Source organism: Rana temporaria, chromosome 2, assembly GCF_905171775.1.
Source record: "Rana temporaria chromosome 2, aRanTem1.1, whole genome shotgun sequence".
In the NCBI taxonomy this organism is placed as follows: domain Eukaryota; kingdom Metazoa; phylum Chordata; class Amphibia; order Anura; family Ranidae; genus Rana; species Rana temporaria.
Genome location: NC_053490.1, coordinates 111,548,547 through 111,571,121, shown reverse-complemented (window position 1 = coordinate 111,571,121; position 22,575 = coordinate 111,548,547). Strand labels below are relative to the sequence as shown.

Genomic DNA, 22,575 nt, shown 5'->3' with positions numbered 1-22,575 from the left:
CACCCAACCCCCCCATGTTGAGGGCATGCGGCCGGGCACGGCTCAGGAGGGGGGGGCGCTCGCTCGTCCCCACTCCCTTCCTGACCGGCCGGGTAGCGTGCTTTGGATACGGGTCTGGTATGGATTGTAGGGGGACCCCTACGTCGAATTTTCGGCGTAGGGGGGGTCTCCTTACAACCCATACCAGACCTAAGGGCCTGGTATGCTCCTGGGGGGGGGAACCCATGCCGCTTTTTTCTTTGAAAATTGGCATGGAGTTCTCCCTCTCAGGAATGCATGCTGAGCGACGCTGTCTTTTTTTTTATAATTATTTGTTTTCCCGGCGCGTATATTTTTTTTCACCCGTCGCAACTTTAGTGTCCCGTCGCAATCCACAAAGCCGCCCAGCGTCAATTACGTTCGCGCGCTGCACGTCGGGAAAATTACGTCACACGCATGCGCAGTACGGCCGGCGTGGGAGCGCGCCTCATTTAAATTTTAAACGCCCCCCCGGAGAGGAGGACCGCCTTGCGACGGCGGCACTTAAGTTACACGGCCTGAAATTTCTAGGTAAGTGCTTTGAAGATCAGGCACTTAGGTAGAGATTTTAAGTCAGTGTAACTTAACTGCTGAAAGTTAAGTTAGGCAGCTTTTTTGGGAATCAGGCCCACAGTCCCTACAGTCAAGCACGGAGGTGGAAACATTATGCTTTGGGGCTGTTTCTCTGTTAAAGGTATAGGCTGACTTTGTCGCATTGAGGGGCTAATGAACAGGGCCTTGTATTGTAAAATCTTGGATGAGAACCTTCTTCCCTAAGCCAGAACACTAAAGATGGGTCGTGGATGAGTCTTCCAGCATGACAATGACCCAAAACATACCGCAAAGGCAACAAATGAGTGGCTCAAGAAAAAGCACATTAAGGTAATGGAGTGGCCTTGTCAGTCTCCAGATGTTAAAGTGGTTGTAAACCCATTACAACCACTTTTACCTACATGTAAGCCTATATTAAGGCTTACCTGTAGGTGCTCGAAATATCTCCCAAACCTTCACGGTTTAGGAGATATTTACAAATGAGACGGGCGCTGATGGCAACTGCGCACGCGCCATAAACAATGGCGCACACACCGTACACAGCGGCGCAGGCGCACTTTAGAAACGGCATGCGCGCCGTTTCTAAAGGAGATCGTGCCGTGCCTGGCGGCTCCCATGACGTCGTCGCTGCTCTGGTCAATCACAGCACCGAAGCCGCGATACCTAGAAGGAAGATGGATGCTTCGTGGAAGAGGGGACAGCAGTGACATTGCAGGCTTTGGTTTCAAGTAAGTGACACATAATGGGCTACCATACGATGCAGGGAAACAAAGAGGAAGTAAAACCCATCAGATTATATAGCTGAATTCGCATTGCACAGACATTGTATGTGAACAGCACAGTAATGTGGTGCAAAACAAATGCAATGTCTGGCATCGCACCAGTGTAAACTGACCCTTTAGTACCACAAACCTTGCATTTCTTATGCACAGCAAAATTGCTGAATGTGTTATCAATTTTAAACTGGCCCATGTATTGCTTCTTATCAATTTAAACAATCATACATGGGAATCAAGGTTGGAGATTACAGTTGGTCTTCTCAAACTAGAACAAGTACTCTGGCAGAAAACCCACGCCTCCACTGAACCCTCCTCTTTCAATGACTTTACTCACTAAGCACTTTTTAGAACCATTTCAGAAAAGCTTCTTTCCCAAAGAGGCTAATAAAAAATATATAACATAAGCACCTACATATTGAATCTCATGGAATTAAGATTAGATTACTTATTAGCATGGTAACCAACATAGTGCTAGCGCAATATATCATTAGTTATCTATGTGTTTTGAGATGGTTTTCCAGTCAAAAGGAAAAAAAAACGAAACCTACCACTTAAGTCTCAATGAAAAAAACATCAATCATGCTGATCTATATTGGTGTTTGTTACCTGTCGAAAGAACTCCTCCATTAGAGCTTTGGTCCATCGTGCATGCACTTTCCACTGCTTTGTAGGGTGGCTAATGTCAGCTGCATGAAGTAGTAAAGATAGTGCTTTTGATTTGTCAATGCTGCAATAAGAACCAAGACAGACCTTGTAAGTTGACATAGGCATGTACTAAAAAAAATAAAAATAATCTATCATAGTCTGTTTCGTATGTCATGGGAGTAGCTGCAGTTACTGCATGAACTGCACAGTCCAAGGCTACCTTAACCAGCAAGACAGCTGGTCCACCATTAGACAATGTTTAAAACTGTTTTTACCTAATCCCACTGGATCTGTTAATAAAAGGTTCTCATGAAAAACTATGGACAAGGGTTTGAAACTCCATCAGATTTCTCTGTTACAATAGGTTTTTATTGAGTTTTACTAAATTGAATCATGTCATCACGTTCAGGAAGTACAGGAAACACGAAACTCTGGAAATTGTGTATTGAAACCGCTAGTGGTTTTAATTGTATACAGTTGATTCTATCTATATGTGAGTGCTGTTTTTTGATGAGAAGTGAGTGAGTGAATAAAAAAACCTGAAGGATAAAGAACTATTTAGTGTGTTTCCTTTATATGTGTCTGAATGGAGGAGGAGAGGAGAGTGAGTGCTGGAGAAGTCACCTTAATTTAGGAAGACCCCTATTTGTGGCTGGTTGCAGAAGGAGACATAATGTCAACAGAGGACCGCCAGAGAAGCTCTGCAGTATACTTTATGTCCATTTAAATGGGACAAGAGCCTAGTTTTAATTTGTAGGGTCAAGGTTCCCAGGTGAGAGCACAACTGGCAAAGGTGTGAGCATGCTTGGTGGCAAGAGAGATCCTTTGATGTTTTTGGGGGTGGAAATCAAAAGGAAACCCAATTGTTTGATTTGAACTAGAGACTTTGGTTAAAGATCATGGTTAAACATTACTGAGTAGTAATAAAGATTATAGTCATGACAATTATAATAAAGGGATTCTGGAACAAAGGGATGATACCAAAATGTTGAAAGTGCAAAAATGTCATGTCCCCAAAATCTACTCGCAGACAACTAGAGGGAGACTTTTCTACAACCAACCCCACAAGGCTGTGACTATGTAAGCAAAGACCAAGAACATTTTAAAAAAGAATGTAGGGAAAAGAAGAATGCAAACAGAAGAGAGAGGGTGGGGAGGGGGGTTAACACAGACTCAGAGGCCTCAAGGAGAGTGGCCAAGCAAGGCCTAAACAGACTGGTTGGAGTGAGGGGAACTCATTAGAATTCCATGGTTCCCAGATCTTGAGAAATTTGGCATGTGAATCATTCAGAATACTGGGCATTCATTCATGAAGCATATTCACCCCCTGGAAGGTTACGCTTTGGGTCTTCCATGCTTGAGCTATGGTCCATTCAGCGTATGCTGTGATGCATATAAGCTGAGAATTAGACAGTGTAATAGGGCCAGCCTTGCATCCCTATGGACTGTTATATGGAAAAGGGTCTGGGGTAAGTGGAAAACCCAAGACCAGAACCCCACTAGACTTTTAAAGCAAAGAAAATCTTAACTCCTAGAGTTGGTAAGGCCTATGTATCAGGACATATGATCCTGCTTTCCAAAACTCTGTCAAATTTTTACTGCTGTCTGACCCCTGTAGTGAGATCTGCCCTTATTTCCTTTCCCCAAACTCTCTAGCAAGGACATAGAAAGCCAAGAAAACTTGACAAAGGTTCTAACCCTTCACCACACAATAGTTCCAATTATAACACTCACTCTGCCTCCCTAAAATCATACATTCCATTTCCATATAACATTTATTGATAAACTGTTAATAGTGGGCTACTAATATCTTTGAAGTGACAACGTTGTCTCTTTCTTTTGTCCAATTTTAATGGTGTTTGGAGGGGTGGGCCACTGTGCCCCTGTTAAAACGATATGCCTTTTTGTATTAATAAAGTTTACATCACCAATTATATACACCTTGTCTGGTCCTCCATTACAACTCATTTTGACCTATTCAGATACCGTCCTAATGTTGTGGAGGTACCCTGTTCAGCTGGACAAATCGGTTTTTCAATAATGGTTAATTTGAGATCCTTTTCTTACAATATATTACAAAATGTTCCCATTAATTCCCTATGGATCTATTCTTGATGTGATCTCCTACTATTGATGCTTACCCTTCAAGCACATTATTTGTTGGCAATCTGTACATCACCAAAATATCTTGGATTTTACATACTGTGAGAATGGCGTTTGTGCTGGGAGATGAACTAGATGATGAAATAAGGGCTACTTTTGATTGTGACAATAACGACCCTGTGCAAAAAGAAAGTGAGGCGTTAAAGGTCCTGTTCAAGGAACATAAACTTATAGTGAAGTCCCTAAATAGGAATTGGGACATCCTCTCTTTGGAATCTTATATCACCAATAATATTATCTTGAGAGGACTCAGGCCCCGTACACACGAGAGGATCTTTCTGCTGGAATTGATCTGCGGATCAGTTCCAGCGGATAGATCCGCTGGTGTGTACATCCCAGCGGATCTTTTTCCGCGGATTTTTTCGGGCCGACCGATTTCCAGCAGATAAAAATTTCTTAGCATGCTAAGAAATCTATCCGCTGGAATCGGCTTCAGCGGATCGATCCAGTGGTCTGTACAGACTCACCGGATCGATCCGTCCGATTCCCTCCCTTGCATGCGTCGTAATGATTCGACGCATGCGTGGGTATCCTTATATGACAGCGTCGCGCACGTCGCCGCGTCATCATCGCGGCGACGGCGCGACACGTCATCGCGATGGGATTTCGGCGTGGATTTCGATCCGATGGTGAGTACACTCCATCGGATCCAAATCCGCGGAAATCCTCGAGAGGATTTATCCGCGGATACGGTCCGGCGGACCGTATCCACGGATCAATCCTCTCGTCTGTACCCGGCATAAGGGAACGTGTCATTCTGGCTACTTTTTTGGACCATGGAAAAACATTGCATAGAACACAGCATTAAAGTTATGAAACTCAGTGTTGAGGAGGAAAGGATATAATTATCCATACTCGAAGATCAGATTACCGATAGTAAAGATAAACTTGAACCCTTCAAAGATAAAGTGGAGTTCATTAAACTTAATAAACTATTCAAAAAAGAAAATAAGAGTACAGAAGACTCTAAGAACCACAAAACATTGCAAATTCAAGCGAGATTTAGAGGACTGGGCAAAGGGAAACACCTTTGACCTCACACCCAGGGGTGGGAGAAGTAGGTCAAGAAGGTGAAACAATTCTTCCCGAGCAGGATTCAATGTTGGCCAGGCAACATCAGGAAGTGGGGAAGAGGGTCAAAGAAAAGTAGTTTTTTTTAGATCAGGAATCTCCCCAGATGCCCAGTGGAATCCTAAAAGGAAACAAAGTAGAAGAAATAGTAGAAGACATTCTGAACACGATTGCAGACCTGTATTTTCCGGGAGAGATGATGCTCGTTGGTATAGACGTGGAATCACTTTACATGTCTATACCACAATAAGGTATATCGGCAGTCTTTCAATTCTTGGACTCCAGTTATCCAACCCTGTGTACCCAAAATAAGTTTATTATTGAGCTTCTGGAATTAGCACTTAAGAACAATTCCTTTCAGTTCACAGGCTTCTTTTACCAACAAATAAGGGGCACAGCGATGGGAGCCCCATGGGCACTGGCATACGCAGGTCTGCACCTGGGCTGGTGGGAGGAGGAGGTAGTATATGCCTAGTCGATGTACCTTGGCCATGTTTGTCTGTGTCTAAGGTACAGCTACGACGTACTTATGCTATGGGAAGGTTCAGGAGAGGACTTTTCACCGTTTGTAGATGAGCTAAATTGCAATACTAGGAACATCCATTTGACATATGTAGCAGATACACAGGAAATCTCTTTCCTGGATTTGTCCATCAGGTTGGAGGATGGCAGCCTCACTAGCAAGACATTCAGGAAATCCATGGCCGCCAATACCCTGCTCTATGCAAGCAGTCATCATCCAAAATCTTTATTTCGGGGGGGGCTATCAGTGGGTCAGTTTCAGAGAATAAGGCGAAGCTGCTCCAATGAGACAGACTATAGACGGGAAGCTGACAAAATGTACAGGAGATTCAGGGAAAGAGGATATTCATATCACAATCTGAGAAGAGCAAAAAAGGATAGCCAGTAGAAAACGGAGAGGTGGTCTACTTAGACCCGGGGGAATTGAGTCTGAGACCCCAGAGGGCCCAGTAAGGATCATCACTAAATTTGGTGCGCAGTGGAATGGCCTAAATAAAACTCTTGGTGACTACTGGCACGTACTGACACGCTCCAGTTAGCTGAAAGATATAGTAGGCTCGAGACCCCACCTTGTTGCCAAACAAGCAAGCAACTTGAATGATACTCTGTCGGAATTTATTATAACTACCAATAGAAACTGGCTAACCGATATACCAGAGTTAAAGAGGATGAACCCTTATGGTCACTGTGCGATCTGCGAATATGTGGACCGTTCTGGTTTGTTCCCAGACTCTGATGGCATTAATAAATACAACATTAAGCATTTTATTAATTGCACTACTACCAGGGTACTTTATCTTTTGGAGTGCCCCTGCAATAAACTTTATGTTGGCAAGACTAAATGCCAGCTGCGAATCAGGGTTGGTGAACACATCAAAAGTATTAATCTAAAGGAATAAAATCCTATTGGACAGCATTTTGCAAAGGTATCACAATGGACAACCAGGGGGTCTAAAGGTGAAGGGCTTCTTTGCCCTCAATCTGTCAACCAGGAGGGGTGACTTTGACACAGTCCTCCTAAGGAAAGAAAAGGCCTGGATCTTTTGATTAGGGACCATGACACCTAAGGGGCTAAACAATGAACTTAGCCTCAAAGGGTTTCTTGAGCACTGATTATCCTCTGAGATAGCAGCACTTTAGTCTTCAAGGATAGGTTATGGCATTGTTCCCAGCACAGAGTTATTTATTTATTTATTTTCTTGACCTATGTATCTATCCATTCAATCGCTTGTCATAAGACTTTGGCGGTGTGATTGAAATTATTGTTGCCAAATTTCACAGATATGTAAAGTGTTATGCTTGAATGAATAATGCAAGGTGTTTAGAATGTTCCAACATTTTATTGGCAATATGTCAAATGGCCACTAGATGGCTCCAAAAGGACGCTCTCGGACAAGGAAGATAGGATTTTCCACGCTTTAAAAGACACGTCCAGTGAGTGTCTCAACATCCTGATGAAGCATGCGCAAGGTATTCGAAATGCATTGACGTGAGCTCAATCACAGGACGCCAAGCTGCACGCTGTGCTTCCGCTGGGCCGGTGATACACGGTCCCTACAACCTGTTCTTGGTTAGTGCCTTCTAGATGGGATAGTCTGTATTCTAGGGAGTTAATCGAGAGGTACCTGACATGCCGTGAACTATGGGGAGACAGTAATGTCAAAAGGAAGGCTGTGCTCCAGTTACCACTACCGAGTTGCTTTTTGAGTCTGCTGTGATCTGCCTCCAGAATCCTTCACCTGTCCTTCATAGAAGCGGTATGTGCAGATGATGTTGTCTCCTGTGACTTTGGCTGCTAATTCAATCTTGGATTATCAATATCGTTGCTTTACCTCCCACTGTGGGGAATATGACTTGTTAATGAAGACATACACCTGGTAATCAACTCCCAATACTACTGATCAGTCCATACATCAGTCTATAGCTGCTACTGGGACATTTGTCTCTGCACTTTTATTGGTAACTGGAAGCCACCTGGTGACAAGTGGTAATAAGGGGTAAGTACCATGGATTTCTATTCAGTCCTGTCATGGATCCACATTTAACTATGGACTACTCACCATCCTAGCCAGTCATTCAATCCACCTCTTGAGAGTAATACTTCAAGACTGTCTGAAAATGCCCGATAGTCATTTGGGCCACTTATCTAACTGTTACCTCCTTATCAATTTTTCAAATGCAGTGTGGGTCAATTTCCAAATGTATCAGTTTGCCTGAGGACCGTGTCATAATGGTCAGGTCTAGGTTATCTGGGGGTTATTGACACCTACAGCATAAAACAACCCCCGAAGGGGACAAGTTTTTTTTGTGCCTAATCACCCCATACCTAGACCTCTTATGCCGCATACACACGATCGGTCAATCCGATGAGAGCGGTCTGATGGACCATTTTCATCAGACCAAACCAATTGTGTGTGGGCCCCATCGGTTATTTATCCATCGGTTAAAAAATTTGAAACTTGTTTTAAAATTAACCGATGGATACCTAACCGATAGAAAAAAAACGAGCGTTTGTAGGCATGTCCATCGGTTAAAAATCCATTCATGCTCAGAATCAAGTCGACACATGCTTGGAAGCATTGAACTTCGTTTTTTTCAGCACGTTGTTGTGTTTTACGTCACCGCGTTCTGACACGATCGTTTTTTTAACTGATGGTGTGTAGGCACCACTGACCATCAGTCAGCTTCATCGGTTAACTGATGGAAAAAAATCCATCAGACCGTTCTCATCGGATTGACCGATCGTGTGTACAGGGCATTAGGCTTAGATACCTGGAAGCTTCCCATTTAGGTTGACTGCGGTTTGATTGCACAAGTGAGCGATGTCCTGTGTATTTTGTTTGAAGTGACAACGTTGTCTCTTTTTTTTCTTATCCAATATTAATGGTGTTTGGAGGGGTGGGCGACTGTGCCCTTGTCTAAATGATATGCCTTTTTGTATTAATAAAGTTAACATCAACAATTGTATACACTGTGGCTGGTCCTCCTTTACAACTAATTGTGTCCTATGTATCCCTACCCCCCATTCAGATACAGTCCTATAGTTGCGGAGGTACCCCGTTCAGCTGGACAAATTGGTTTTTCAATATTGGTTGATAACTCAGTAGTTTGAGATCCATCTATTACAATATATTACAAAATATCTTAAATTAACCTTGTTTTAAACTACTCATGATAGAAGCGAAGTCATTTAAATATATATAGCCGGATTCAGAAAGACTTACGACGGCGTATCAGTAGATACGCCGCCGTAAGTCCGAATCCGCACCGTCGTATCTTTAAGTGTATTCTCAAAATGAGATACGCTTCTCAGTTGCTAAGATACGACCGGCGTAAGTCTCCTACGCCGTCGTATCTTAGCTGCCTATTTACGCTGGCCGATAGGGGCATGTACGTTGATTTACACCTAGAATATGTAAATCAGCAAGATACGCCTATTCACGAACGTACGTACGCCCATCGCAGTAAGCTACGCCGTTTACATAAGGCGTTTTTCAGGCGTAAAGATAAACCACCAAAAAGATGGCGAAGCCAATGTTAAGTATGGACGTCGGAACAGCCGTCTAATTTCACGTTGTTTACATCGTTTTCGTAAGTCGTACGTGAATGGGGCTGGGCGTAGGTTACGTTCACGTCGAAAGCATTGACTATTTGCGATGTGATTTTGAGCATGCACACTGGGATACGTCCACGGATGGCGCATGCGCCGTTCGTTAGGCGCGTCATTTACGTGGGGTCACGATTCATTACCATACAACACACCCACTACCAGCCTACTTTGAATTACGCGGGCTTACGCCGGCCCATTTACACTACGGCGCCGTAACTTAGGACGCAAGTTCTTTGTGAATACGGTACCTGCCTCTCTAAATTACGGCGGCGTAGTGTATCTGAGATACGCTACGCCCGCACAAACTTAAGCCAGTCTTTCTGAATCTGGCTAATATTTTATACTGCAGCTAGACTCTATTCATGAACAAATCATGTAGGTTTACAAATTTAGGTCATTTTAGTGTTTTCCCCACACTGAAAGTCTGGTGCAGTGAACACCCTCTTCTTTAGAATAGTTTGGAGAATTGTAAGAACAGTTTACCATAGAATGTATGGCTAGGGGGGCTAATCTGGCAGTGACTATATGCTCTTTTTTGCACCCCTCAGATAAAAAAGAGCACCTTCTTCAATAGTGTTAGCTAAGGATGACTGCTAGCCCCAGCAGCACTCAAATCAGCACTATTGTAATTTTGATTCATGGATGTTACAACTTCGAAATTGTGTTTCTGAGCTTGTAGGCAGACTGTTCTCCCCTAAAATATTTATATTTTATGAAATGAAAAATGTATGTATGTACTTACTTCTCCAGGGACTGTAGGGAACTTTTCATGGTTTTCACTTGTTGGAAGTGGCAAGACATGTCTGTGGCCAAGACCATCTCAATAACGAGCGACCTTAATTCCCTGAAAAAGCAGAATGAAAAACAGGGAATGTTGGACAGAAGAGCTTATCATTGGTAACTCCACTAATGTATATGATATAGGGAAACTCAAATTTTTGTTAACCTGTAATGTGTTATATAGTTCAGCTCTTAGTGCTTCACAAAAGATATGGGCAGCTAAGCAAATACCTAACAAATGACATTGTTGAGTCTTACAGCCTGGATTCTTACAGGAAAGCCATTCCAACACACTATTGACATGACAGTTGACTCCATGTCTGAGCTCTTCAATGGTAAATTTCTATAAATCTGCTGACTAGTGATGTCCCTGCCCTTTTTCTTATCTACAGCCTTTTCACTAAAGCTTTTTTTTGACCATAGTGACAAGAAAATTTGAAAGAGCAAGGTGGACATTTTATTTTTCTTCATAAAACTAATGAATTTCTAAAAGTGTATGTGATTTTTGTTTGGTAAAGTCCATTCATTCCAAAATCGAATGTTAACCCCTTTCTGCCACTGCCCCCCCAACTCTTTAAGACAGGTACACCGATCACGTGACTGTCATGATTGGTTATCACAGTGGTCACATGATCGGAAATCCTGATTATATGTATGTATTAGGAACTACCCGTGACATCTTAGTCACTGTGCTGGGAGCATGCAGTAAGTGCATTCTCATCGCAGAAAGCCATTCCTTGTGGTTGCATAAGAGTGGCCTCTTGGCATTAAAGCCTACCGGTCAGCTTAAGTTTGCTCTAACATTGCAGGGAGTTTTAGTTAGTAGTTTCTATTGGTATTTCATCTTACATTCCTATGCTATTATTTGCTTAATACAGTTACAATAACCAGATTGATGTAATCATACTTTAATGTTTTTCTTTTAGATTTAGCTCAAGATGTGTAAGTAGCTTGGAATCTGTTGATAATAAAAAACCAAAGTGGAAACAAGCAGACATCTGTTCATTCCTCTCCAGAACAGGCCAGATTATCAATTAATTAATACCGGTGGTAATAAAATGCATTGGATGTCCATAAGCTCCTAATTAGTTAATAATGTTTTGGGCTGTTAAAAGTAAACGAGCTTGCTATTTTGAACATGTCCATTTTTTATTTTTTTATTCTCCCATCACACTTTGCTACTTTAAGGAACAAAGTGATATTAATTACGGTAGTTTTAAAGAACAACAAACGTACGAGAACTCGTCCTTGGTGAGATTCACAAATATGTTCATTTCATCTTCTTGCATGATTCGATATACTGCACTGACGTGGTGGTTTTCAAGTACCGATCGGTCATTGTATAAGATTGCACAGTCTGACCTGTGAAGATAAAATGTAATACTGAGACACAATCTGGCAATTTATACACAGAATATATATCAGAATCAGACACAGCATCATTTATAAAGCATACAGCTCAATTCCAGGGAACCTGCACAGACTGCACATACCAATAGACAGCAGAGTTTGACATTGCAATTTATTTGACCTGGTCAGACACACTACATGCAGCCACCATATTTGGATTGGTAAGATGCAATATACAACATTTTTGTTAATGGGTTTAAATGTTCTTCAGGCATTAGGTTAAAGTTTGAGTTCAAATTATATGTCATAACTTTGGTTAAGGGTTACATTTATAAAGAGTATAAGTCCTGCTTTACATTGTCAATTATCTGCATATACAGTACCTGACATCTATCCCTGAGCACAGGTAATTGCTTGGTGTGCAGATACATGTACATAGCGACAGCTGTACTTTGTACAGGTTGAGTGCCGGCCCTATTCACATGCACCTCTAATCTCACCCACAAAAAATCCAATGATTCTTGCCACTCGGACCTGTTGCATGCTGGTAATCGCCAATGTGAAGCAGGGTTTAGGGTTTATGCCAGCCGTAGACACTAGAAAGTGGTTGAATGTGTAGGTGCAACTTGACTACCCCAAGATATCTGTGCAGGTGTCATAGTTCACTTCTATAAAGAGAAAGTCAGGGAAGGTGGACACAACACAAGCAAAGCTTATTTTCGGAAATGTTTTTTGTTCTGCCCCACCAGATTTCAGTCCTGCCCCCTAGCACCAGTAATGCTGGCATCAGGAAGTGGAATGGCCAGGGGACAGCGTGCAAGCCTGCAGTGCTGTGTTGGCATGGCTGCACAGTGCCCTGCCCTTATACACCATACCACATTCTTTGTTTCTATGGTGCAGGTGGGGGGACCAGGACACACTGCATTATTAGTTGTTTTGGTGCTGGCACCATGGAAATGATAATGTTGATCCGGGGGGGGGGGGGGACTCATATTGATCCGGGGGGGGGGGACACTCATAAATGGATGGAATTCCTGCTTATGTCTAGATCTGCTCTGCCTCCTGCCCCCTGCCATGATGCTACCACTGCAGTGACGATTTGAATGTATTAGTCTATATGTGAAGGGAATACTGAGAACTTTGATGTTAAGGGGGCTGACTCTGATGTGATGGAGGCAGACTTTGATGTGAAGAGATGCGTGGGACTCTGACGTAAAGGAGGAACTCTATTGGGATGGGAGGCTTTAACCACTTAAGGACCGCCTCATGTAAATATACGTCAGCAGAATGGCACGGACAGGCACATGCACGTACCTATACGTCCTCTGCTTGACGTGGGTCGGGGGTCCGATCGGGACCCCCCCCCCCCCGGTACATGCGGCGGTCCTTAAGCCTCGGGGAGCGATCCGGGACGACGGCGCGGCTATTCGTTTATGGCCGCTCCATCGCGATCGCTCCCCGGAGCTGAAGAACGGGGAGAGCCGTATGTAAACACGGCTTCCCCGTGCTTCACTATGGCGGCGCATCGATCGAGTGATCCCTTTTATTAGGGAGACTCGATCGATGATGTCAGTCCTACAGCCACACCCCCCTACAGTTGTAAACACACACAGTGAACCCTAAATGTTACAGCGCCCCCTGTGGTTAACTCCCAAACTGCAACTGTCATTTTCACAATAAAGAATGCAATTTAAATGCATTTTTTGCTGTGAAAATGACAATGGTCCCAAAAATGTGTCAAAATTGTCCGAAGTGTCCGCCATAATGTCGCAGTCACGAAAAAAATCGCTGATCGCCGCCATTAGTAGTAAAAAATAAAATAAAAATAAAAATGCAATAAAACTATCCCCTCTTTTGTAAACGCTATAAATTTTGCGCAAACCAACCGATAAACGATTATTGCGATTTTTTTTACCAAAAACAGGTAGAAGAATACGTATCGGCCTAAACTGAGGAAAAAAAAATGTTATATATGTTTTTGGGGGATATTTATTATAGCAAAAAGTAAAAAATATTGAATTTTTTTCAAAATTGTCGCTCTATTCTTGTTTATAGCGCATTGGTACTCAAATGTAAAGAAGGGACTCTTTTGTGATGAGGAGACTTTAATGTGAAGGGGGGGGGAACTTATGTGATGGGGGACTATAATGGGAAGGGGGGAATCTCCATAGAGAAGGGGGGCTATAATGTGAATGGGGAGCTCTGACATATTGGAATATGATGAAGGAACCCTGATGTGATAGGGAGACTCTAATGTAAAAAGGGGGGCTCTGGTGTGATGGGAGGGGGCTGTAACATAATAGAAATACTCTAATTTAATGAGAGAACTGTGATGTAAAAAAAAGGGGGTTACTCTGAAGTGATAGCGGGACCCTGATGTAAAGGGGGAACACTTATATAATGGGGGAATCTCCTATGTGGTGACAAAAAGAGAGTGAAAAAATCTCCCAGAACAGTTTCCTTCAGCCCAATAAATAAATTTTGGGACTAGGGTGCCTCATGATTTTACATACTTTTAAAGCATGGTGGAGAAATGCTGACCTAATACATACTCTTTGTTGTCACAGAAATGCAAAGACTCAGGAACTGAATTAACTTAATGCACCCCCAGACCAGACAGGCTAGATCTGGTTTTGTGTAGAGGTAAAATTCAATGGCTGTTCACCGGCTGCTGCATTCAACTAGCCTGTCCATCCTATTTAGAACAAGGTCAATGTGACTGTGGAATGCCAGGCAAATGCCATTGAATCCCACTCAGGCGAATGTCAGGCAAATTTCCCAGCTAATCCTTCAACCCTTGAAACTAATGTACTTATATTGTGTGAGGAATAAGCAGCTGCCAGTTTTCCATAATGTCCACCAATGGCTCATATAATAGCCAAAGATCAAGCTGTATAACATATTGGCAGATATGCCCTCCACACTGCTTAAAGAAGAGGGACTAAATCTTGGTAATTCACAGAAGACATGTGACTGTCACACTGTTACTATGGAAATGGTGCAGAGTTTTAATGTGTGACAGCTCTTATACTTGACACATGGGAGTTTCTGATGCAGGCAATTCAATCCTGAGAATAAGAGGACATAAATATATGATTTTAATACTATTTAAAATCAGTTCTGACACTTGATAATTAAAATAAAATTAAATCTTTAACTCGTAACTGAAGTGTAAATTTATTTCCGCAGTTAAAAAATAAAAAGTTCCAAATGTTCCAATACATTTCATTAAGATGTATGCATCATTTTGCACATCTTGTGTTTTTAAATGACACATGCTTAAAGTGGTATTAAACCCAAAAGTAATATATTGCAGCCTAGCAATCCTTACATGGGGTGGCTTTTTTCCCTATATTTTTACCTGGTGGTCCAGGCAGTAACACACTATCTGTTTTAAAAGGGAACTAAACCCATCCAAAAACTGTTAGGCCCTGTACACACCGTTGGACAAAACCGATGAGAATGGACCGAGGTGTATAGCCCATCGGTCTGTTTTCCTTCGGTCCAAAATTTTAAAACATGCTTCAAAACCGAACCAATGGATCGCTGCCCGATCGGTCCAAACCGATGGTTAGTACAGAAAGCATCGGTTCAAAACCTGCGCATGCTCAGAATCAAGTCGACGCATGCTTGGAAGCATTCAACTTCGTTTTATTCAGCACGTCGTGTGTTTGACGTCACTGCGTTCTGACCCGATCGGTTTTTGGAACAATGGTGTGTACGCACATCAGAACATCAGGCCACGTCAGCGGTGAACCGATGAAAACGGTCCGTCGGACCATTTTCATCGGTTTGGAACGACCGTGTGTACAAGGCCTCACATTCCCAGCATGCCAGGAGTGCTAATTGTTACATTTGCATAGGCATTAAAGGGATGTTTTTAACGCCACACAAATGCCTGCTTTTAATGTCAATTTGAACTTTTCAGCAAAGGAAGGCCATCTCGGCCTCTGCAGTTGTCATGGCGCTGCACATGTGATCAGTTAGGACACAAGTCATTTGATGGCTTTACACTTTGGATGAGAGGCCAAAAAACTGTGACAGTTATCATTCGCATCTTCTTTGGAATTTATCTGGTAATGACTAAGCGCTAACATTTGCGTGAAAAGCGTCTACCTCTTTGTCCCCTGCTCCATCTGTCAACCACTTGTCATATGAAGCTTCAATAAAAGGATTTTTGGAAGTGCAGCCGTCTGGAATTATTTCTTTACGTTACACAGCATGCGAGCTGGGCTATCACCTGACTAGTGTGTGTGGGGATTAACCAAAGACTCACTTACCACCTGGAGCAGCTTTTCTTGTTTCCGGGAATTTACTGTATTTATCGGCGTATACCGCGCACTTTTTTGCCCTGGAAATCAGGGCAAAATCGTGGGTGCGCGATATACGCCGATACCCGCTTCCCGCACTGTGTTTGCATGACATATACCGAGCGCAGTACACTCGGGTACATTCGGCCAGGCTCGACTTCGCTCGTAGTCACGCTCTGTGACGTTTATGCGTGAGAAGCCGAACCTGGCCGAATATACCCGAGTGTACTGCGCTCGGTATACGTCGGCGGGGGCTTCAAACTGAGCGCGGGAAGCGGGGATTCGACATGAAGACATGTTTAATGTTTATTTAACTGGTGCATTTTTTTCGAACAGAACACATAAAGTCAACATTATTAGGAAGCCAATAGAAGGAGCAGTGGCTCCGAGCGCGTAGCCCAATCAGTCTTTGTTCTCCCTGTCTGACCCTCCTCCCAGAAGTGTTCCCCGGAAGTAATCACGTGACCTGTCACGTGACCCGTGAGGCTGGACCAGGCCTCAAGACTCTACACATTCTGCTATCTTCACTTCTAAGCAGCCCATGGATCCGGGACGAGGACTACAGGATGTTACAGATGAGCCTTCTTTCCTTACCTTCTTGTAAGTGTGTTTTGTATAATGTGTCATTAACTGCTTGCCGACCGCCCACCATCCTTTTACCGCGGCAAGTCGGCTCCCCTGCGTGAGAGCCCGTAGTATAATGTCGGCGCCCCCCGCTCGCCCCCGACTCCTGTGCGCGTGCCTGGCGGGCGCGATCGCCGACGAGCACACGCGATCGCTCGTTACAGAGCGAGGACCGGGAGCTGTGTGTGTAAACACACAGCTCCCGGTCCTGTCAGGGGGGGAAATGCTGATCCTCTGTTCATACAATGTATGAACAGAAGATCAGTCATTTCCCCTAGTGAGGCCACCCCCCCCCCCACAGTTAGAACACACCCAGAGAACATACTTAACCCCTTCCCCGCCCCCTAGTGTTAACCCCTTCACTGCCAGTGGCATTTTTATAGTAATCTAATGCATTTTTATAGCACTGATCGCTATAAAAATGCCAATGGTCCCAAAAATGTGTCAAAAGTGTCCGAAGTGTCCGAAGTGTCCGCCATAATGTTGCAGTACCGATGATTACTAGTAAAAAAAAATATTAATAAAAATGCCATAAAAATACCCCCTATTTTGTAAACGCTATAACTTTTGCGCAAACCAATCAATAAACGCTTATTGCGATTTTTTTTACGAAAAATATGTAGAAGAATACGTATCGGCCTAAACTGATATATATATATATATATTTTTGAGGGATATTTATTATAGCAAAAAGTAAAAAATATTAATTTTTTTCAAAATTGTCGCTCTATTTTTGTTTATAGCGCAAAAAACACCAAAAGAAAGCTCTATTTGTGGGGAAAAAAGGACGCCAATTTTGTTTGGGAGCCACGTCGCACGACCGCACAATTGTCAGTTAAAGCGCAAAAAGTGCTCTGGTCTTTGGGCAGCAATATGGTCCGGGGGTTAAGTGGTTTAAAGAACCTCTTTAATACTGCACTTAGGTGACGCTTATTTTCTCGACCCCTTTTTCATTAGGAAGGCTTAGATACATGGCAAACTAGGATCACACTGTATGTTCTAAACATTAATGTACTATAAGGCAGATATGTTCAGAGTGTCTATGACTGTGCAGACATAAATCCACATGGTCATCCAGCCCCACAATGTGTAAAGTAGAACTATAGGCAAAACTATTTTTTTTAAATTTGGATAGAGTAAGGGATGGTTAAAACCCCTGTGAGATTTTTTTCCCCCCATATGTGTCCCGATGCAGAGATTTCCCTTTACTTCCTTTCCAATAGCCAAACAGGAGGCAAGAGGAAATCCCTGCGCATGAAAGGAATTTTTTGGGGATCCTCAGGTCACCAGAATTAGTGTGCCCTGTAAACGGAACAAATAAAGAATGTAAATCTCCCTAACGGGGGCACAAACTGCAATAAAAACTGACAAGTGTTCTAATCCCTCTCCACGCTAAAGGCAAAACATTTTTTTTTAAGTTTTTAAATATAATTCCTGTTTTTTTGCTAGTAAATAAGTCCCAGTATGTCTGATGATGTATGGGGGTTGATTAACTAAAGGAGTAACTAAAGCATGTTCACTTTTAATGTCAATTTTCACAAGGAAAAATTAATATGATGAAAATTCACTTGGAAAAGTACAGCCTATGACAAGCTAGGGGAATAAAAAAACAGGGTCAAAGACTCCAGAGCCACAGCTGCACTGGATCCACAAATGTCAGCAAAAAGGCAGTACAGTCGGCCTTCCTAAACGAATGGCCGAGGGAAAATAAGGGCCGGCTGTACTGCCTTATCAGTGGTCCTCATGGTGAGATAACCCATAGTGAGTATCAACATTTGAAAATCTGGACAGGTTAGAGGGATACAGCAAAAGCAAAATACCGTAAATATAATAAAAAATGGAACAGAAATGTACTGCAATGTAATGGAGAAAATAAGGAGCACATAGCAAAATATAATATATACAATATCTCACAAAAGTAAGTACGCCCCTCACATTTTTGTAAATATTTTATTATATCTTTTCATGTGACCACACTGAAGAAATTACACTTTGCTACAATGTAAAGTAGTGAGTGTACAGCTTGTATAACTGTAAATTTCCCTTCAAAATAACCCAACAGACAGCCATTGAAGTCAACAAAAGGGAGTACAGCCCTAAGTGAAAATTTACAAATTGGGCCCAATGTGTCAATATTTTGTGTGGCAATCATTATTTTCTAGCACTGCCTTAACCCTTTTGGGCATGGAGTTCACCAGCGCTTCACAGGTTGCCACTGGAGTCCTCTTCCACTCCTCCATGGCGACATCACGGAGCTGGTGGATGTTAGAGACCTTGCGCTCCTCCACCCTCTGTTTGAGGATGCCCCACTGATGCTCAATAGGGTTTAGGTCTGGAGACATGCTTGCCCAGTTCATCACCTTTACCCTCAGCTTCTTTAGCAAGGCAGTGGTCGTCTTGGAGGTGTGTTTGGAGTCGTTATCATGTTGGAATACTGCCCTGCGGCCCAGTCTCCGAAGGGAGGAGATCATGCTCTGCTTCAGTATGTCACAGTTCATGTTGACATTCATGGTTCCCTCAATGAACTGTATCTCCCCAGTGGCATCAGCACTCATGCAGCCCCAGACCATGACACTCCCACCACTATGCTTGACTTTGTCTTTGTACTCCTAACCTGGTTGCCGTCACACATGCTTGGCACCATCTGAACCAAATAAGTTTATCTTGGTCTCATTAGATCACAGGACATGGTTCTAGTAATATATGTCCTTAGTCTGCTTGTCTTCAGCAAACTGTTTGTGGGCTTTCTTGTGCATCATCTTTAGAAGAGGCTTCCTTCTGGGATGCCATGCAGACTAATTTGATGCAGTATGCAGCGTATGATGTGAGCACTGACAGACTGATCCCCCCACCCAGTTAACCTCTGCAGCAGTGGCGGCTGGTGTTAAAAAAATTAGGGGGCACAAACAAACAAAAAAAATAATTGAAAAAACCCCATCAATTGCAGCCACTGTGCCATCAAATGCAGCCACTGTGCCATCAATTTCAGCCACTGTGACATCAAATACTGCCACTGTGCCATCAAATGCTGCGACTGTGCCCATCAAACGCTGCCACTGTGCCATCAAACGCAGCCACTGTGCCATCAATTGCAGCCACTGTGCCATCAAACTCTGACACTGTTCCATCAAATGCTGCGACTGTGCCATCAAATGCTGCGACTGTGCCCATCTAACACTGTTTCATCAATTGCAGCCACTGTGCCACCAAATGCAGCCACTGTGCCATCAAACGCTGCCACTGTGCCATTAAAAGCTGCCACTGTGCCATCACTTGCAGCCACTGTGCCATCAATCGCAGCCACTGTGCCATCAAATGCTGTGACTGTGCCATCAAATGCTCCGACTGTGCCATCAAATGCTGCCAGTGTGCCAATCAAATGATGACACTGTGCCAAATGCTGCCAGCGGCAGCGGTGACAATAGATAGATTCATGCAATTCATGAATCTATCTATGGTGAGAGAGAGAGTGACAGAAGAGGGGGGTGGCGCTCCTTCCCCCTTCATGGACGCACCCCCTCTGCTTTGTAACAATGCTGGCAGCACTCATATGTCTATTTCTCAAAGATAACCTTTGTATATGACACTGAGCATGTGCACTCACCTTCTTTGGCGACCATGGCGAGGTCTGTTCTGAGGGGAACCTGTCCTGTTAAACCTCTATATGGTCTTGGCCACCATGTTGCAGCTCAGTTTCAGGGTCTTGGCAATCTTCGTATAGCCTAGGCCATCTTTATGTAGAGCAACAATATTTTTTTTCAGATCCCCAGAGTATTTTGCTATTAGGTGCTATGTGTTTTTTACTTAGGGGTGTACTTACTTTTGTTGCCAGTGGTTTAGACATTAATGGCTGTGTGTTGAGTTATTTTGAGGGGACAGCAAATGTACACTGTTATACAAACTGTACACTCACTACTTTACATTGTAGCAAAGTGTAATTTCTTCAGTGTTGTCACATGAAAAGCTATAATAAAATATTTTCAAAAATGTGAGGGGTGTACTCACTTTTGTGAGATACTGTATGTAGAGAAAGGCAAAACAAATAATTGGGATTTACTGTAACTAGTGATATGTTTTTGTTCATAAAACTGATCAGAAATGCACTTACTTTGTCTGGATGTGGAAGCTGTTTGTTGTACCTGTGTGCTCAAAATCATGGATGGCAGCGGCAAAAATAATCGCCAGGATTTCAATCTCATTGAGGCAGTGCTATACAAGAAATGAAAAAATGTCATTTAATTTTACCAGGTGACCAGCAGAGGGAGTAACAGGATAACTATTTTCACTGGAAAATCAAACGACAAGAATTTACCACTTTAAGCAACTGAAACATTCAAAGTGCATTGTTTTAAATATTGTTAAAATGTTGAATATTTAATGAGGTTACATTAGAGTTAAAACAAGCAAAAAAAACGTCTTCAAAGATAGTTTTTGCCTCCGCACTTCTCTGTTCTCCAGATGACTGACCTCTGCAGTTATTACATGGAGTTTAAATATTTACAAATTCCATTTTAGCGCTTGCTTAAATATTATAGGATTTAAAACGTATTTTATTAGTGCTCTCTACCAACGTTTTTTTCATTTTTTATTACTGCTACAGCATGCAGCCTGACAAATGTCAGGGGAAAAGGGAATAGTCGCTCCAGGTGGGAACCCAGATGAATATCCTCTGTTGCAGACAACTCAGGTGCAGGCAATGCACTTAGCAAAGCAGGAACAAAGATTGTCTCTGGACAGCCACACACTGAACAAATTGTAGCCTTTTATTAAAAGAAGGACAGCACTGCAAGTCACAGCAAAATAAAATAAAACCTGACTGCTGACGCGTTTCGCACTGAAGCTAGTGCTTAGTCATCAGACAAACCGATCATTAGAGTGAGCTTTTGCTTTTTGTGCAGCAGCAACCACAGCCTCCCAGACACTGTTCAGAGAGGTTTACCGTTTTCCATTACTTAAATCTCTCAATTAAGAAGTGCCCACAAGTTCTCAATAGGGTTTAGGTCAGATGAGGAACAGGGCCATCTCATTATTCTTTCATCTTTAAGGCCTTTACTTGCTATTCATGCAGTGGAGTACTTCAATGCAATGGAGCATTGTCCTGCATAAATATCATGATCTTCTTGAAAGATGCAGACTTTTTCCTGTACCACTGCTTGAAGAAAGTGTTTTCTAAAAACTGGCAGTATGTTTGGGAGTTGATTTTGAGTAAATTTTAAACCTGAAAATGTCCAACTAGCTCATCTTTAATAATACCAGCCCATACCAGTACACTACCTCCACCTTGCTGGGATCTGAGTGTAAATGGAGCTCTGTGCCCATTACCGATCCAGCCACAGGCCCATTCATTTGGTCCATCAAGAGTCGCTCTCATTTCATCAGTTCATAAAACCTTAGAAAAATCTGTCTTCAGATATTTCTTGGCTCGGTCTTGACGTTTCAACTTATGTGTCTTGTTCAGTGGTGGTTGGGTTTCAGCCTTCTTTACCTTGGCCATGTCTCTGGGCGCTGAACACCTTCTACTTCTGGGCACTTCAGGTAGTTTGCAGTTCTGGAATATGACAGCACTGGTAGATAATGGGTTCCTGGTAACTTCACACTTGATTCTTCTCAAATCATTGGCAGTTAATTTGCGTCTTATTTCTCAACAAGTTTCTTGCAACCCTGTTGACTATTTGCAAATAAATCTTTGATAGTTGTGTGATCACGCCCAGGGCCATCTTAATAGCATCATGGGCCACTGGGCAAAGTAATGCTCTGGGGCCCCTACAATGGAGACAGTGCAGGTAAACAGACATCAAGTAGGTAGGAGGCAGACAAGCGGAGCATCCCCTTTTGGGTGAAGCTCCGCATTATTTACATGAACCGTCATTCAGTACAGCAAAGAAACTGTGGCATAATACTACATATATAAAGTAAGAAAGTTGTCCAGTGCATATAATATATCTGCTAGATTAATGCCTCTCCAGCACTATGGCCCCTCTACGCCCCAGGTATCCCCCCAGCACTCTAACCCACCTACACCCAAGATATCCCCCCAGCACTCTGACCCCTCTACACCCCAGATATCCCCCCCAGCACTTTGACCCCTCTACATTCCTGATATCCCCCCCAGCACTCTGACCCCTCTACACCCCAGATATCCCCCCAGCAC

At 43.0% G+C, this 22,575-nt stretch overlaps 1 protein-coding gene across 5 annotated transcripts in view; it reads right to left on the bottom strand.

The window, feature by feature from the left end:
• The window catches only part of PDE1B (phosphodiesterase 1B), a 471,712-nt gene that overhangs the window by 42,197 nt on the left and 406,940 nt on the right, over window positions 1-22,575 (bottom strand). For all 5 annotated transcript variants that reach the window (XM_040340766.1, XM_040340762.1, XM_040340761.1 and 2 more), the window contains 4 exons: window positions 20,533-20,633; window positions 11,377-11,502; window positions 10,103-10,204; window positions 1,956-2,076 (listed from right to left, as the gene is read on the bottom strand). In XM_040340766.1, the coding sequence (XP_040196700.1) occupies window positions 1,956-2,076; window positions 10,103-10,204; window positions 11,377-11,502; window positions 20,533-20,633 (450 nt within the window). The remainder of the gene's footprint in view (window positions 1-1,955; window positions 2,077-10,102; window positions 10,205-11,376; window positions 11,503-20,532; window positions 20,634-22,575) is intronic.